Source organism: Centrocercus urophasianus, unplaced genomic scaffold, assembly GCF_019232065.1.
Source record: "Centrocercus urophasianus isolate 14NV4802_14NV808 unplaced genomic scaffold, USGS_Curo_1.0 seq_10, whole genome shotgun sequence".
Classification (NCBI taxonomy): domain Eukaryota; kingdom Metazoa; phylum Chordata; class Aves; order Galliformes; family Phasianidae; genus Centrocercus; species Centrocercus urophasianus.
The window spans coordinates 49,189,204-49,206,098 of NW_024884142.1; the positions used below are offsets into that span (position 1 = coordinate 49,189,204).

At 41.4% G+C, this 16,895-nt stretch overlaps 1 protein-coding gene across 2 annotated transcripts in view; it reads left to right on the top strand.

Moving 5' to 3' along the window:
* The window catches only part of PDE7B (phosphodiesterase 7B), a 164,659-nt gene extending 149,178 nt beyond the window's left edge, over positions 1-15,481 (top strand). For both annotated transcript variants that reach the window (XM_042818596.1, XM_042818605.1), the window contains 5 exons: positions 1,774-1,865; positions 3,330-3,474; positions 5,453-5,549; positions 8,781-8,861; positions 10,603-15,481. In XM_042818596.1, the coding sequence (XP_042674530.1) occupies positions 1,774-1,865; positions 3,330-3,474; positions 5,453-5,549; positions 8,781-8,861; positions 10,603-10,820 (633 nt within the window). In that variant the 3' untranslated portion in view covers positions 10,821-15,481. The remainder of the gene's footprint in view (positions 1-1,773; positions 1,866-3,329; positions 3,475-5,452; positions 5,550-8,780; positions 8,862-10,602) is intronic.
* The last annotated feature ends 1,414 nt before the right edge of the window (positions 15,482-16,895 follow it).

Here is a 16,895-nt window from a genome sequence, read left to right on the forward strand (position 1 = left end):
GTATGTTCAACTGTCCTGTGTGAGACACAGAAAGAAGCTGGGCCCTGGGATTCCCAGCTAGAACACGTTGATGCTGAAAGACTCCAACCTTTATGACTGGCCCTGTCACAGATTGGAGATTTTGCCGTAGTCCTGAAGTTTTTGTTAGGGCAGCCCTCTAGTTTTTAGGCAGTATTTGTGACAGAGACTTCCTAACATTCTGCTTCTAAAATAAATCTCTGCTACTGATAATTTTTCAAAAAATAATTTTAAAGAAGTGTGGGAAAGTAACCTCTAGAGATCGGAGCTAAAAACACCAGCCTGCAAGCCATCACATGGGTTTTCTCCCTGCTTGGATTATCTCCCCTCCAGCCTAAGTGATCAGATAACTAATGGCAATTAGGCTTAATAAGGCAGTAGAGTGTTCCTAGGTGGAATAGCTGACTCCTAATTGTTGGCAACAGCTTCAGGGATTCTGGCTGCCTGCATTTAACAGGGGTGTCATATGACTTCATGCTCACTTGTCACTTGTTAACTTGACCTTTCCTTTTCCCTGCTCCATGTACTTTAAATATGGGATACTAGATGCTGTACTGGCTTTAAGTTCTCAAATAGCAGCAGGCAAAGAGCGGGAATTTACAGAAATGGAAATCTGGATTGAATCCCTGCCTTTTTTTTTCCTTTGGGTAACTATTAGTTCGATGCAAGGATGTGCTTGGATGCCTACATGCTAAGTCGTGCTTTGGCTCTCCTTCAGTGTGACCAAATGTCAGGCAAGCAGGTTTCCATATAGAGCTCAGGAGTGCTCCATGCCAGCACAGTAAAAGTAGAGGCAGAGCAGAGGCTGACAGTCTGTCAAACTCAGCTGTGAGCCAGCCAGAGAGAAAAGGAAACAAGCGCCTCTCTCCATGCAGGTAAAGCATTTGATGAGTTGTGCTTTAGAGGGAGAACTGAGGTCTGACAAGGTGGGCAGAGGGCCCCCCAGTGTGCTCTGCTCTGTGCAAGTGGCTGAGAGCAGCCACTGCCAAGAGGTGCAGAGACAAAAACAAAATGCAAAACATTTCTGTTGGAGTTCTGCTTGTAGCTGAGAGCAGACAGGAGAACAGAAGGGAGAAATCTCCCTATAAACACAAGAAAAGATGGGTATTTCACACGTGCATCTACAGTGTTTTGATTTAAAATTAACTTTATGCCATATTTTAATTCAGCAAGCCCAGCGTAATCTTTTCACAGATATGCTTGCTCTGCATTCTTGACCCAGCAATCTTTCCATGTTTATGTTGATAGTATGACAGAAGAGAAATGCAGACAACCCAGTAGCAATAGCTTAGCTCAAAACAGCTGCAGCAGGCATGCAGGGGCATCCCTTATTTTTTCCTTGGTCAGAGTACAGGGGTGCAGAAGCCCATCCTGATGTATTTAGGCAAGAAGAGAAGAAGGATATTTAAGTTTGCTGATGAACAGAATTACTGTCAAAAATCATCAGACTTGTTCTTAGCTTCATAGCTTGTTTTGAGTTCTTATGGTTGGAAAGTTGTTGTTTTGTTGTTGTTTCTCCCCAGTAACTAGGGTTGATCTTAGCTAGAATACCTTCAAGCACAGTGAACTTAACTCTAGAAATCCAGATAGATTCTTCAAATCTGTCTAAAGCACAGATTTTCAGATCAGTTTTCTTTTGTTTTGTTACAGCAAACAATTTTCAACCAATTCTAGGCATCATGAGATGTGACAGATATGTAACTGTGCCATATGTACCTGCCTAATCCTTGCATGTATCCCTTTTGTTCCTACCAGAATGTTTCCGTGTTAGAAAATCATCACTGGAGATCTACAATAGGCATGCTTCGAGAATCACGGCTCCTCGCTCACCTGCCCAAGGAGGTGACGTAAGTGTCAGCTAGAGAAAATGCATCTCTTAAACTAATCCTTGGCTTCCATCACTCTCCTCCAAAGGGGCATGGGCAGAGAGGTCAGACTTCAGAGTAGGCTGTCCAACTTTTTGGCTTGCCTGGGCTACACTGAGTGAAAAGGAGTTGTCTACAGCCACATCTACAAAGATTGCTCCAAAAGTAATGCCTCCTAATTATTTCCATGGAAACTAGAATGAATAGAAAGAGCACGACAACACTGTTTAATGGAGCAAATTCTCAACTACAACACAGTAACCACCATTAGCTGTGCTTTTTCACCAGCGGTAAATAAGATCCTGCATGTTTTGCTTATAAAAAAAAATCTGCACTAGCAGTGGTGACCCACCATCACTATTGCTACTGATGAAATGCACCACCCACCCACCGCCTCACTGTGCTCACATTCACTACTCGATCACCATCAATATTCAGCAAGCATCAATAAATGCCAGTGGGTGCCATTGTTTCCTTATGGAGGAGCTCCGTGACATGCACTGCTTCATGCCATTCTGTCACTGTCCCTCTGCTGCCATCTGTCGCACAACTGTTGGGAAGGTTCAACCCCTACTGCCTACCACCACCATCTGCTTCTGATGCCATGGGGCAACATAATAAAACAGGAGACATAACTTTCACAGCAACCCTCTTAAAAATATAATGAATGTATATAAAGTAACTAAACTTATTTTAATTTTTAATGTTTTTATTAAAACATATACAGAAGCAACTGTATCTGTAACTGTAGTAAACTGTAGTAAAGCTAGTGGGATATGTGGCCTTCTTTCTGTGAAACTAACGCATCAGTTTGGTTTGATGGCAGTGGCTGCAATTCTCAGTGAGCTCTCAAGGTGTTTATCAGAGACTTTCTCATGAAAAGCGTCCTGTGGGCTGCAGGTTGGATGTGTCTGGAGTAGGCTGAATGTCCTGCTGCTCTTACCAAGAAATGGAGATCAAGACAATGAATACCCTGCAATACTAAGATTTAATTGCAGGTGACCTTGCCAGGAATATGAACGAGTTACCTGGAAGCAATAAGCTGTGTTCCCCTCTAGAAATCCTTCACATCAAACCGACAACTTCTGTTCAGTACTACTTTAAAGCTGCATTATTCAGCACCCAGCTCAGAGCAGCTGGAGTAAGATGTGTTTTTCTAGATGCACCATGTTATTTGTTTTTCCCTTTCCTAGTCCTTTCTGAAAGCTTTCACATCCACCTACACAAACAACTGTTTTTCTTCCCCATTATCCCTTCCTGCCAAAGCCATTTAAGCAGCTAGAGCAGTTGTATCCTATCAACCCAGCAGAAAATGACCAATCTGATCAGTTTGGATCCATAAAGATCGTGGGAGCTTTATGCTAGCTGTGGTTTATAGCAGGTTGTTTTGAGCTATTAGAGTCCAATGATTCCATGACTGATGGGGCTTATTTTCCTTAATTGCAGACAAGACATCGAACAGCAGTTAGGCTCCCTGATCTTGGCAACAGACATCAACAGACAAAATGAGTTTTTGATTCGTCTGAAATCTCACCTTGACAATCAGGATTTGAGACTGGAGGATGCACGCGACAGACATTTTATGCTTCAGGTAAGTTCTAAAAATTTGTTACCACTATTGTTTTCTTATTTATTTCTCAAGTAATGGTATTTCCTAGTATGCATTAGAATAGTGTAGGACAGCATGTCTGACCAACCGCATCACCTCACCTACCACTACCTCCTCTGTTACCTCCACCTGGCATGTCAGGAAAGCTTAAGATGCCTCTACTATTACCTTATGTGATCTCCTTGAGTTAAAAAGCTGAGAATGCAGCAGAAACATGAGTGTCACATGCTTAGAAATGATGATAAGCTACTGATTATTTCTAGGCTACCACATCTCTTTCAGATAATGCCTCTATTTTGTTCTCCTTGTGGCAAATATCGCTTTGCTGGTGTTATTTTCTAGTGATGAGCAGGAGTGCCCCCTTCTCGGTGTTCTTCCCCAGACAACCTGACATCAGGTGTTCAAGTTCTGTTCCTGCGACTGATGTTCATAAACTGTCTCTGTGGAAACAGCTGTTGCCATGGCAGCAGGTGTTTCTCTACTGGATCTTTCCAGCTAATGAAGAAACCATGTTTTATTTAAAAATCAAACTGATTCTTTCAGCTAAGCTTCAGTCATTAACAGGCTCTTCAAAATTAACCTCTACCTATTAACGCATTATTGTGATTAAAGTAGCTGTATATACATGATTCTGTGCAGAAATGACAATTTCTTTTTAAATACATAAAAGAGTGTAATCATTGTCATTTACAAAACAAACATTTTCACATTTGCACTCTGTCGAGGTTATGGGAAAGGTGACAGCTGTGAGGAAGTAAGTGCTGATCTGTTGCTTCTTCCCCTTCCAGAAGTGTGAGAAATGCAGAGATCTGTTAGTCTGTTCTCCATGAAACATGGTTTTCTGTCAGGTTCCTGCACAGCCCGCGCAGGGCAGGATGATGGGCTTATTATATTTCTGGATAGATTAGGCAAGACAGTTAGGCAAATGCACAGGGCTTAAAGTTCTCCACTGTAGCAAAAAACTGTGGCACTTCCTTGAAGATAGATAGAAACTAGGACAGAGGCCTGGTGAGATTTGTTTAGTTGGAGGATTATTTGTGGAAGAAAGAAAAAAAAAAAAAAAGAAAACAAGAAGTTTTAACCTATCCTCATCTGTGAAAGAATCTTGTTTTAATACACAGTAATATACAGTAATGTTAAGCCTACTCAATTTAATCCAGAAAGAAAAGAGGCTTGGAGACCTCCCTCCTCTGGTTAATAGATACGAATTTATACAGGAAACACTTCTGTTTTCTTCTCTGAGTGCCAGATGAATTCTGCCCTCTGTCCTGCTGACTAACTGTGTTCAGGTTATCTGGGAAGATGAGAGGCTCACAGCACCTTGTTCCAAGCAGTAAGATAGACAGACCATTACATAGCTCACTTTTCCAAAGCAGCTACTTGATTGTAAAAATCTCTTGCCATGCTGTACTCATTCCTTTGCAAAGCACGTAATAGCACTAGTTAGCTAAGTGAATGCCAGACAGAGGCAATGCAGAGGGCCCTGTGCTGAGTGTTGTAAAGGAAAACACACAGACATTAAAATGAAGTGTAACTAAAGTGAGATGAGAGGTCACTCAGACCACAGGGAAGAGACGCCCGAATGGTCTCACACAGGCTTGGCTCGTCCTTTCCTCAGCATCCCACGTGGAGCTGAGCCAGGCAATCAGCAGGAGCCAGCCTGCAGCTTGTCTTGGCTTGCTCCTAGCAGGGAATATCCAGAAGATTTTGCCATCTTGGAATTTGGCCCTCCTCTTGTTCTCACTGCAGTAAACCGTAGGGCTGAATGAAAGGTTTGTTAGCAGCTGAAGTAAATGTTCTTTCCTCAAAAGGAGTATTTGGGTGAGACTCAACACCCAACAGGTGATCTTAACCCTTCCTGCTAGTGAGGCCTGGGAGTTTCACGACTGCAGATTTACCACTGAAGCACTCCTGGATAACAATCTCTTTTCTCGCTGCCACTTTTCTCCTTTGCTTTCAGATTGCACTCAAGTGTGCTGACATCTGCAACCCCTGCCGGCTGTGGGAGCTGAGCAAGCAGTGGAGCGAGAGGGTCTGCGAGGAGTTCTACCGCCAAGGTCAGCCCCTGCCCTGTGCTCGGGACACAGAGCTGCTACATGGTGGCAGCCTGCCTCAGGCCTCAAATCCTCTCACAGTGTGCTGCATTTCAGCTCTTCAATTTCACAGAGGAACCCACAGCTTGCCTCCTCACTGAGAACCCACAAGCCAGCCTTAGCATTTCCAAGCTGAAACCATGTCAGGGCTACAGTACGCTAAAATCGCAGACTGGCTTAGTTTGGAAGGGATCATCTAGTTCCACCACAGGCAGGGTTGCCATCCTCTAAATCAGGCACTAGATAAAGCTGTCCAGGGCCCCATCCAGCCTGGCCTTGAATCATCCCACCAGCTGCTGTGTTTTATCTCACGTTCAGACTCTCACTGCAGCTCCTGCAGCAGTCTCTTCTGCGTACAAATGTAGAGAGTTCAAAAGCAGTTCCCCAGCATGGCAAGCCCCCCCTCACATGGCTTACAGGAACAAAGTAGGCAAGCCAGTACTCTGCTAGAACCTACTGCAAATGCTTCAGACCCCTGCAGAGAGCTCAGTCATGCAGGGCTTTTTTTAAACACAGTAATTGCACCATTTGGCTCTATCTGCATAGGCAAGGTCATGCTGTGCTACAACACGGACGGGGTACAACAGAGTTTAATCACTGCTAAATTCTTTGTTTGCAGCATCCTGAGAGCCTCAGGCAAGCAGTACAAATTCTGGAAGAGCACACAATGAAGTACTCAATTCAGTTAAAATTCTGCTGTATGAAATTATTAAGCAACATTTAGGCTGGTACCTGGTACAGCTAGTCCTAACACTAACAAGCAAGGACAAATAGGACAAGTTAATTTTTGGCCAATGTCAGTTTAAGCCAGTGAAATGTCTTCGACTTCAATGCTTTTGCAGTAACAGAAGCAATTTGCAGGATGTGGGTTTGTGTTATCAGATGTATAGCCAAGACAAGAGGGCAGTGCCCCACTTGTCCCATACCACATCTTTAGGGCCTTGAGGGACCACGCTAAGAAAGGCAGCAGCCCCAGCTCTTGCAAACTTTTGCTTTTTCCCCAAGACTCCAAACCAAACACGCCAGCAGAATTTCTAAAATACACCTCTGAGACCAGTTATATGCATTATACATAGACCAGTTAGAGCTGTACAAGGAAAATAAGAGCAGTATATGTGGGAGAATGTACAAAAAACACAGTTTGACTGTCAGTAGTGGCTATGTAATCCTGGTAAGTGTGCACAAAAAAAAAAAAGAAAATGTATGCCATACAGTAAGACATCATTATTACTTAAAATATTATATATTATTTTAGAACTTTCAACCTCCTTAAAAACAATGCTGGGTCTAGAAGGTATTTTTTGTGACATTTGAAAACCATTGTTCCTCTGGTCTGATTTTAACTACAGATGAGGCAGGTAATACCAGAATTAGTGCACTGTTTAATTTTCCTTCTGTTGTGCATACAGAAGTTTGAGCTCTTTTGTTTTTGGTTGTGTGGGGGGTTTTTTTCGGGTTTTTTTTTTAAAAAAAAAAACATCTTCTTGTTTGTGAAGCTCAAAATGTTTCCCTGGTATTTCCTAACTACCTAGTTAAAATGAAAACAGTCTCCTCACATTTAAAACTCAATTGTGTGTGTAATAGAGAGAAAGGTAAGGCTTAGGAATGCACGTAGTATGTACAGGACTATAGAGGCTGAGCAGCAGTAAAAAATTCAAGTCAAAACTGTCTGCTAGTGGGTATAAAATAAAAGTGTTTTTAAACAGAAACAGTGGATATGAAGCAGAATGTTTCTTTTAGGTTGAATATGATGTTTTGTCTGCTCTAGCATAATGTTATTTATGGATACGTTTCTTCTAAACAGCATTTGCAGTATCCTTATTAGTAAATAAAATAGACAAGCAGAACAGCACAGCTTGTACACAGCTGTGCCGTAGGTGGGCAAGAGTCTGTACCCCAAAGACTTGCAGCCTGGCAGTGTCTCTGAGTGTAAACAATCACAAAAGATGAGTGTTCCACTCACAGTGTTTAAAAAAATACTGATTTGCTGCAATCGTTTAATGGGCTAATGCTCAAATGTGGAAACCAGATCTCCCCTCTGAGACAGGTGGTTGCTGTCTGCATGGCAACAGCATCTTCAACTGGAGCAATCAGAGCTGCTTTGCTGCTGAGCTCTTGTATGCAGCTGACCTGTGGTCCTCTCCTGCCACTGCAGCATCTGTGTGATCATTGCTATCCATTGCCTTTAGCATAAAAGAAATGTTTTAACGTTCTTAGCTATCATGGAATGGCCAGGGTTGAAAAGGAGCACAATGATCATCTAGTTTCAACGCTCCTGCTGTGTGCAGGGTCACCAACCACTAGACCAGGCTGGAATGCTGCTATGTATGGGAGTGTCCTGTATGATCCTTTCTGCACCTGCAGGAGCAGTTTCTACTGACTGTTTTTAAGCATTGTCTCAGTGCTCAATTTAGTCAATTTTGCTGCAGTTGGGGTGGCAGCAAGGGTGAGCAGATCCTTCACCCAGCTGTTCATCAACAGTTTAAAGCAGAGTGTGGGCTAGTCACTGCAGAAGTCTTCAGGACAGTTCCAGGTTCACAACCAGAAACTCATCCTTCACTTGATCCCATACTGTGTTGTGAAAGGGGCAAGGAGGTCAGTCAACCACTTTGTTTCAAGTCCATTGTGTGCAGAAGACTGTGGGAGGATTTCGTGGACTACCAAGGGAATTAATGATGCAAGTTCAGCATAAACATAGATCCCATACCCAACCACATGTGACACAAATGTAAGACAAACGTGAATTACATCCTTTTTTCATGTTTATAACCTCAATCCTATGATTTTTAACACATGAATTGTTACTCTGGTTTGTAGTAGTTTACTAGTGTAGACACAGCTGTGGGCTGCCAGGCACCATCATCCTTCAACAGCTTTTTTCGCAAGCACACAGTAGCAACCCACACTGCAACACAGCAGCTATCTTAAAAAGGAAGATTCTCAAATACTTAAGTGCTTACATTTAAAGTTCATTCAAAAGTCACCTTTCCTTAGAGAGATTTTTCTTCTTTGCATGCTTACTCGCTTTGATACCTTGAAGAAAAAAAAAAAAAGGTATACTTGGACATTTAATGTGGTTCTCACTGGTGCCAGGTTCCAGCTGCTCAAAACCATACAGCTGCAGTCATTGTATGAGTCTGACACAGGTATGGAGACAAAAGTAGCAGAAATTCTTATTTTTTTTTAATGTTGTAGGTGACCTGGAACAAAAATTTGAACTGGAAATAAGCCCACTTTGTAATCAACAGAAGGATACAATACCAAGCATTCAGATTGGTAAGTATTAGCTTCATTCTGTCTCCTCTGTGTTTATCTCAGTGTGGCACAAGCTCAAACAGAAACTGAAACACGATATGTGATAAAATCCATCTGGAACATAAACCCAGTGAATCAGCAGCAAAGGTCAGCTTTGTGAATACTGAACACCTGATCTAGGATTGACTTCTTGCTGTCTTCATCAGTTGACACACAACATTGTTTCAAATGCGTCATCAGCCAGTTGCAAGCTTATTTCTGTGGAATACTTTGGCTGTTTGGGATGATGAGGGAAAAGCATCCCCACAACTGCTGAGCGCACTGCAAAACCTCTCATTTAAAGTAGCAACAACATTATTTTCCTGTCCAGTTTCCTACAGATTCTTCATAAACACTCCACAGTATGATGCTCCTGCAGAATCCAGAACATGGAAAGAATCATTAAGAGCCTTCAGGCCATATTCATTGTTGCCTTAGTAGTTCTCTGAGTATCTGAGGGCATCCAGTCAGGGCAGCAACTCCAGTTACTTCATCTTCCCTTCTTTTTAAAAACATTTGAGCTGTCCTCCGTAAAGCCTGACACACTACCTGCAAAGAACTGAGCAGTTTTCTCCTCTGTGCTACACACTGCCATCCCCACAGCCTCCCCTTGCTGGACAGCAGATTGATTTTAAGCAGCGAGCAAGTTTCCATGACCGTGTTTGCAGATGATACTCAGCAGCCCCGTGGTTACTTTGTAGTTCACATTTCCATAAATGCATTTGCAGTTTCACACCATATGCATGGGATGTTAAGCAGACAGCTGTATAACCATTAAATAGTACCTGTCTCACACCAGAATGATTGCTTCTGAAGTGTTTATCTTCCTCTTCCAGAAAGTAATTTAATGTGTCTCTTAACCCAACTGTATTGTTACAGCAAACTGCAGATACCATGTGTAGATAAACCTGCTACCATTTGTCTGTCCCCATATAAAAGCAAGGATGCAATCATACACTAAAATGGGTTTTGAAGTATCCTTTTTTCTGAACTCGATTTTGTGGGAATCAAACTCCAGTTTATGACTTAGAAGTTTTATTTCCATTTGCTTTCATCTATCAGCAATTTTGCCAGAAGTACGATAACTTAAATACAAGCTTTTCCTATTCATAAGTACAACCCCATGCTAAGGTCACTCCTCAGCAGTCAGAACAGACTTATTTCTAACTTAGAGAAGCTGTTGCATAGTTTTCCCATGTGATATTAAAGGCCAGCACAGACATCTCAACTGCTGTCCTTGTCTGCACTCTGTGGTACAAAAGGTATTTATGACATATAGGACAGTATTCAGAAGCCCACAAGCCACTGCAGCCTGGAAAGTTCTGGAATAGGAAGCAGAATAGCCACAGCAGCACTTACTGCTATTGCAGCGATAACTTCAAGCACTTTAAGGGGCCACTACAACTCCTCTCATATCTCATGCACAGCTGCAGCTGGGAACCTGTTCCCCTTTTTCTAGAATAACTAAAATTTGACACTAAAAACCAGTGTCAGTTTTTTCTTTTCCCCAAGCTTACCCCAGACAGACAGATCCCAATCTTGGTGATGTGTGCTGGTCAAAAGTTGCCTGTTTCAAGAGGAACTGATGGTTGCTTGAAGGTTTATTGTCATTTCTCCTCAAAGTTTTCACAACTTGTAGCACTGTACTCTGCTGAGGTGCTACAGGGGATAATGCACTCAGGCAATGAATTTGCTCCTCACCTGCTGTACTCTCTTTCCCTAGGGTTCATGACGTACATTGTAGAGCCACTCTTTGAGAGGTGGGCCCAGTTTACAGGAGATACGCCCTTATCTGAAAACATGTTAAACCATCTCAGGAGGAACAAGGCAAAGTGGAGGAGTTTGCTCCATAAGCAACACAGCAGTAGTAGGAGCAATGACCACTCAGGTCAAGTAACTGACAGCCAGGAACAGACTTTAAATGAAGAAGAAACTCCTTAGTGGCAGCTTTGCACTTTTCCTTATAGCACTGCTATCTTCGTCTTGATCACAGCAGCAAGCAAAATCCTGAGGAGCTAGGAGCCTCTTGTCAAGACCATGGAAAGGGAAGAAACAGCAAAGCAGATGCTCTAGAGGTCCTTATGAACAAGCCCGTGGTTCTGCTGGTTCCTTTCTGGATCTCCATCTTTCTCTCCCCTCTCTTCATTCTGCACATGCCTGATGCCATCCATCACTTCAGATCATGAACTGCTTGAATGCAGGTCGAGCCAGCAGAGCTGAAGCCGAGCCAGTTACTGCTGCCATGAAGCAGGGAGGATTACTGAGAGAACAGGGGAGGATAGAGGCACTCTTGGTTATATATTCATTTACCATGAGTCATACTGTGACATCTGTACAAAGGCCCAGAGCGCCATACGTTTTCCAGTCCAGCAGCTGGGCTGCGCATGACACCACCAGCATCTTCAGAACCCAGAGGACACTGGTTGAATGAGACAGCGCTCACAGAGGGCAGAGAGAATCCGATTATTTTAGTAATTAAAATAAAAGCCTTTTTAACTTTTGTATTCTGTGCACTAAACAGATGTATGAACTTTGGACCGAAGTTACACAACTCCGTGTACACAACTCCAGTGTAACAAGGCTCATTTTGGTAATCATTTTTATGCCACTTTGGGTAAAAGAAAGACGGGCATCTTCTCATTGCAAGGAACGGTATTCCCTCGCAAATGAAAGGGAAGGTGTTGTACAGTCTAACCCTTTGAAACACGAACAGATCTACCTTTTGAGTACTGTTTCAAGTAACGTGTTTATATTCATATGTGTACATTTTCCTGTAAATATGAGACGCTACTGATTCCCATGCCAAAATACTGGAGTATTGTGGGATTGCTACCTGTAAAAAACATTGGCACTGTGAACAGAATACTGTTAGTTTTAATACAAGAGAAACCATTTGTAAATATGGTATAGAGTTTATTAATATTCACCATTGTTTGTGGATAAAAGCCTTAACTTTTAGCATCCTTCATCTTCTGATAGCTGCCAAAATCATATGATTACAAGATACAATTCTGTACTGCCTTTCCACTATCAAAGGTATATCACAGGTCATTAAGGAATGAAGCCTGGCAGGACAACTTCTTGAAAACTTCAAACACATTCCATATGGATCCGTGCTGTTAAAACCGTAGCACCCTGCACATTCAGTATAGGCAAAGGCTTCAGAGAGCCTGAAGTTTTAGTTCAAAACAAAGAAGCAAAGCCAGAAGCCCACAGCTACAACTGCAGTTCAACAATTCAATCAAATTAACATTTATTCAAGAGTGAATTTATATTAAATAGCATAGTGAACTAAAAAGCACGACATCCTACTAATTCTGGTGTCCAGCTGTTTTCTTAAGTGATCTTGTAGTGGAGATCCCCCCTGTATTCTCTTACTTAGATAGCCAGGATATAAATGCATTTGTATTTTTCTTTTCATTAAAAAAAAAAAAGAAAGAAAGAAAGAAAGAAAGAAAGAAAGAAAGAAAAACCTTCAACCGACTGCTAGATCTGTCTCACTCATTGAAGGAAAAAATGCTTTCAAGTCAGCCTGTAAGGAAAATCCTTGTAACTGTCATAGTAGTTGAGGAATTCTATGAATGCTGTGTTCATTTTTCTGAAAGATACATGGCCCTATTTGTGTCATAAACAGCCTCAGTTCATTCTATACGAAGCTTCCCTTAAGCTTCCATGATTTCACTGAGATTGCATTCTTGAGCACTACTGCATTGCACCAAAGCGATTGCCCTCTCTCCCCAGAGGAGCTAATCGTGTTTGAGCAAAGTGCAGCGTTGTTGTAAACCCTCAGCACATCAAATCAGCACAGCTGTTTTCCAAAAGAACTAGCAGATATGGCCACATAACCACGTTCAGAGGAAGTGTCTTTGGACAGACCAACACAGCACTATTTAAAGTTGGTGTTTGAGAGGAATAATGCTTGCTTGGAGAGTTGCAAGGGTAGATGCAGTAGAATTTGTTTTTAGTTACAGGGAACACTGACTTTGTTAGACAAAGTCTTCACAATCATAAGGTGACTAATGTTTAAAGGAAAACAAAAAGCACAAGGTTTAGTAAAGGATGCTTTATTCTACTAAGTGATTAGACATGTATCTTCAGAGAAAAGGACTGAAACTCAGTGAAATAGGAAGGTGGAAATCACTAGTCTCCTTCCTCTCTCTTCTAAACAAAACTCATATATTAGATGCATCATAACAGTCAAAGTCAAGGAGTTGTGGTAGAATAAAATTATTTCTAACTATAGGACATAAATGCCTTTTTAACCACCTGATGGTGGAGGTGGCAGCATTACCACTTTACAGCGTTTTAGAAAGATATTTCTTCATGACAGATCCAGGACAATTATTAGGACATTATACAAGCAGTATAATGGGCTGCCTACAAGCACTTAAGTACATACAAAAAAATACCATTTCCCTTGTTTTGTCTTTTATACTAAGAAATTGAAGCCATTTTCCATCTAGTTCAAAGAATTTTTTTAAAGCATTCTGAGGTTTAGTTAAATAAACCTGGTGCCTAGCAGCAAAAAAAGCTCTTGACAGAAATGTGCTGCTGAGGAGCATCCAGAAAATAGGTCCAACAGGAGAGCTTAATGCATGTCAAGTTCTGTTACAGCTACAGTGCATCCAAGGTTTTTTCTGTAATTAGAGCCTAAGGGGCCTATTACACGACTGCTCTTACCAAGTTAAATCTTCCTAATAAACTTTGAAAAGCTGCTCTTAAAACAAACAGGGTTTTTTGCTGTTGCTGTTTGTTTTGTTCGGGCTTTAGGTTGGGTGCACTTAATGTTCTTGCTGGATTTCAGTCACCCTATCTAACGAAACAATGCTCAAAATAGGTGGCTCCAGAAATGCGTCTGTAGTTGGAAGGCAAACCCATTACACAAGTTTGGGCCTAGACCAGTTTGCCTCAGATGCTCTAGACAAAAGTGAGCTGAAAAATCAGGCTCTGGCAACAGACGTCTGGCAACTAGATTCACTGGGATCTGTGCTTGGACTAGGTGATCTCAGAGGTCTTTTCTGACTTTAATGCTAACTTATACAATTCTCCACAAAACAAGCCAAACCGTACCTGCTACAGCAAAATCAGAAACACCAGTGCTTGGTGTGGTAAGTGCTTGGTATTATCTAGTAGTTTAGAGAACATTTTGGGGCTGGGATTTCTCCCCAAGGATGCCAACAGGACAGTGTATGAACAGAATGGAAAAAATGTGCAGACAATACAAAGTCTATGGATCGTTACCCTGGCAGCCATATTAGCCACTTTACAGAAAGACTTAGTAGATCATTTTTCTTTGCTACTGGGCTACTACAGTTAAAAGACTCTCCAGTTTTAAAACTGAGTTGGGTTTTTCGTATATGTAATGAAGGAAGCAGATAATTGCTAAGAACAAGCATAACACACTCTAACAATGCCACACAAATACAGTTCACTTAATTGATTAAAACCAGTTTCTTTAAATCATTTCATCAAAGAGGCAAAGTCTGAAGAGTGGTAATAAGTGGCATTTTTACATTGGTTAGAACAATATGTACATATGCACTTTCACTACGTAAAGGTTTGACCTGCCTTTGGGTTTCTAAGGGCTGACATTCCGGAAACCAACCAAAATGGGAAAACAAGAACTATAACAAATGTATACTTCTGAAAAATAGAAGCAGACAGATGAGTAGCTGACATTAAGTAGCGCCTCCAGACGATCTCTCTAAATCATAAATCTATTCTTTTCATGTGGACTATTGGTTTTCAGTAAGAAAATCAAACCCTCCCAGAACGATCAACGAGAAGGTTGCTACCACAGCAAATGGAATGATCTACATCTCAAACTGCACAGCTGTCTTAACAGCTTTTCTCAACTCTGGTTGAACTTTCTATTAGAAGTTTCCATCAAAACAGAGGTGGACTCCTATGAGCCCTTTCATATGGACTCTTCTTGGAAAGGAGAAACACTCCTTTTATTTTCAGGTATCAGATACCAGACATCATCTATAGCCTTCTATTCTAATGAACTCAGATAAGCTTTCCTTAAGATTCTCCCGCTCTTCTCCTGACACCATCACCCACAGACTCAATAATAAAATTTAAATTAAGATGCCGCAAATCTAAAACGAAGAAAAAAACCCATGCCAAAACCTAAATGAAACAGAAAAAAAACACAAGGCAAGCTTCATGCCATGAACATGTGTCGAAATTATTTTGATTGGTGCAAACTATTACTCTATTGTTTCTATAAGTCATCCAATATTTTAGGTACATAAACTTTCTGTGCAGAGCATAAGTTTGACTTGGATGTAAAAATATATTCTGCTTATCTCTGAAATCAAGATTGTATATGTCATGTTTATTGTAAAGCATTTTATATATACATATTCACATATCTTGTACAACTCTATGGGCCAAACACTGGTCCCACCAACTTCACCGGGACCAAGAATCAGCCCACATATGTGCGTATATTTGCCATATGCATCATTCTAAAAGGAAGCACTAGATTGTGTGAAAATGCTGTGACTGCTATGCAGTGATGCCAAGAGACTTAATTGTATCTTTTTTAACATACTGCTGTAAGTATTCATCATGTCAAAGAATGACAACTAATAAAATAAAAATTAAAAAAAAAAAAAAAAAAAAAAAAAAGGTGTCCAAAATTCATTGGTAGAGGGAGGTGCGAGGCCACACTTGGCATCCTGTGCCCAGTTCAGGGCCCCCATGACATGAAAGACATGGGTGTACTGGAAAGAGTCTAATGGAGAGCTTATGGAGATGATAAAGGAAATAAAGCATTTCTCCTACAACAAGAGGATGAGAAAGCTGGGACTGTTCAGCCTGGACAAAACAAGGCTTGGGGGAGACCTGATCAATGTGTATAAATACCTGAAGGGGGGGGATGCAGAGAAGACAGAGATGGACTGGCCAGTGATGCCCAGTGACAAGACAAGAACAACGGACACCAACTGAAACACAGGGGGCTCCCTCTGAATATTAGGAAGCATTTCTGTGCTGTACAGGCAGTGGAGCACTGGCACAGGTTGCCCAGAGAGGCTATGGAATCTCCTCCTTAGAAATCTTCAGAAGCCACCATGGTGTTGGGCACCCTGCTCTGGGAGTCCCTGCTTGTGCAAGGCTTGGGACCAGATGTACCCACAGGTCTCCTCCAACCTCAATCATTTCTTGATTCTTTGATTCAGTTCCAGTATCTACTATGTTTTAGGATCATTGGTTAATTTTAGACTCATTTCCCATTTGTGGACCATGTTATGTATTTTATAATCAACAAGACAGAGGCTTGTGAAGTTTAATTGAAAGTATTGGTAGCGATGTTCTGCAGTGGTAAATAGTTTTAAGTGAAAAATATCTGTCACTGCAGATAGACATTTGCCACTGCCAGGACTGATTGCTTGCCCAGAAGTTTTACACTGTCAGTATTGGAAAACCACTCACACTATCACAATAGATATTAGTACTGTTTTTTTCAATGACAGCTAAGTCTATACAGTCTCCTATTCTGCATAAGCACTCTGTACAGATGCTGATGTTTAATGATTCAGTACAAATAATATAGCAGGAATGAATCCCTGAACTTGGCAGCAAAAGGAGAATTATAATAGGGCTTTTTTCCTCTTGGCCTGACCAAAGCACTAACTGCAATTCAAAGCTCAGATGTAGAATCTGAGAAATAAAAATATTAATTAAGCAAAGGAGCACTACAACACTATATGACAAATTATTACTTAGGTGACAGATACTCCTCCCCAGAGGGCAGGAAGACATTGTCCCTCCAGTGTCAAACGCAATCCAATCTTCTCTAGATTAACATAGGTGTAGTTCTAAAATACACAGGTTTTAACAACAAGAAAGGCATATGCTGTTCCTGCTCATACACCTCTTGATCTTTCAGCAGTCTAGCATGCAGTAAGTCTAAAACAGTTTCTGTCAGACTGTTCCTAAGTAAATGAACCACTGCATAGACAGGAAAGGATTTAAATTGGCCGTGTCACTAAAGCCAGTGAGTCACTT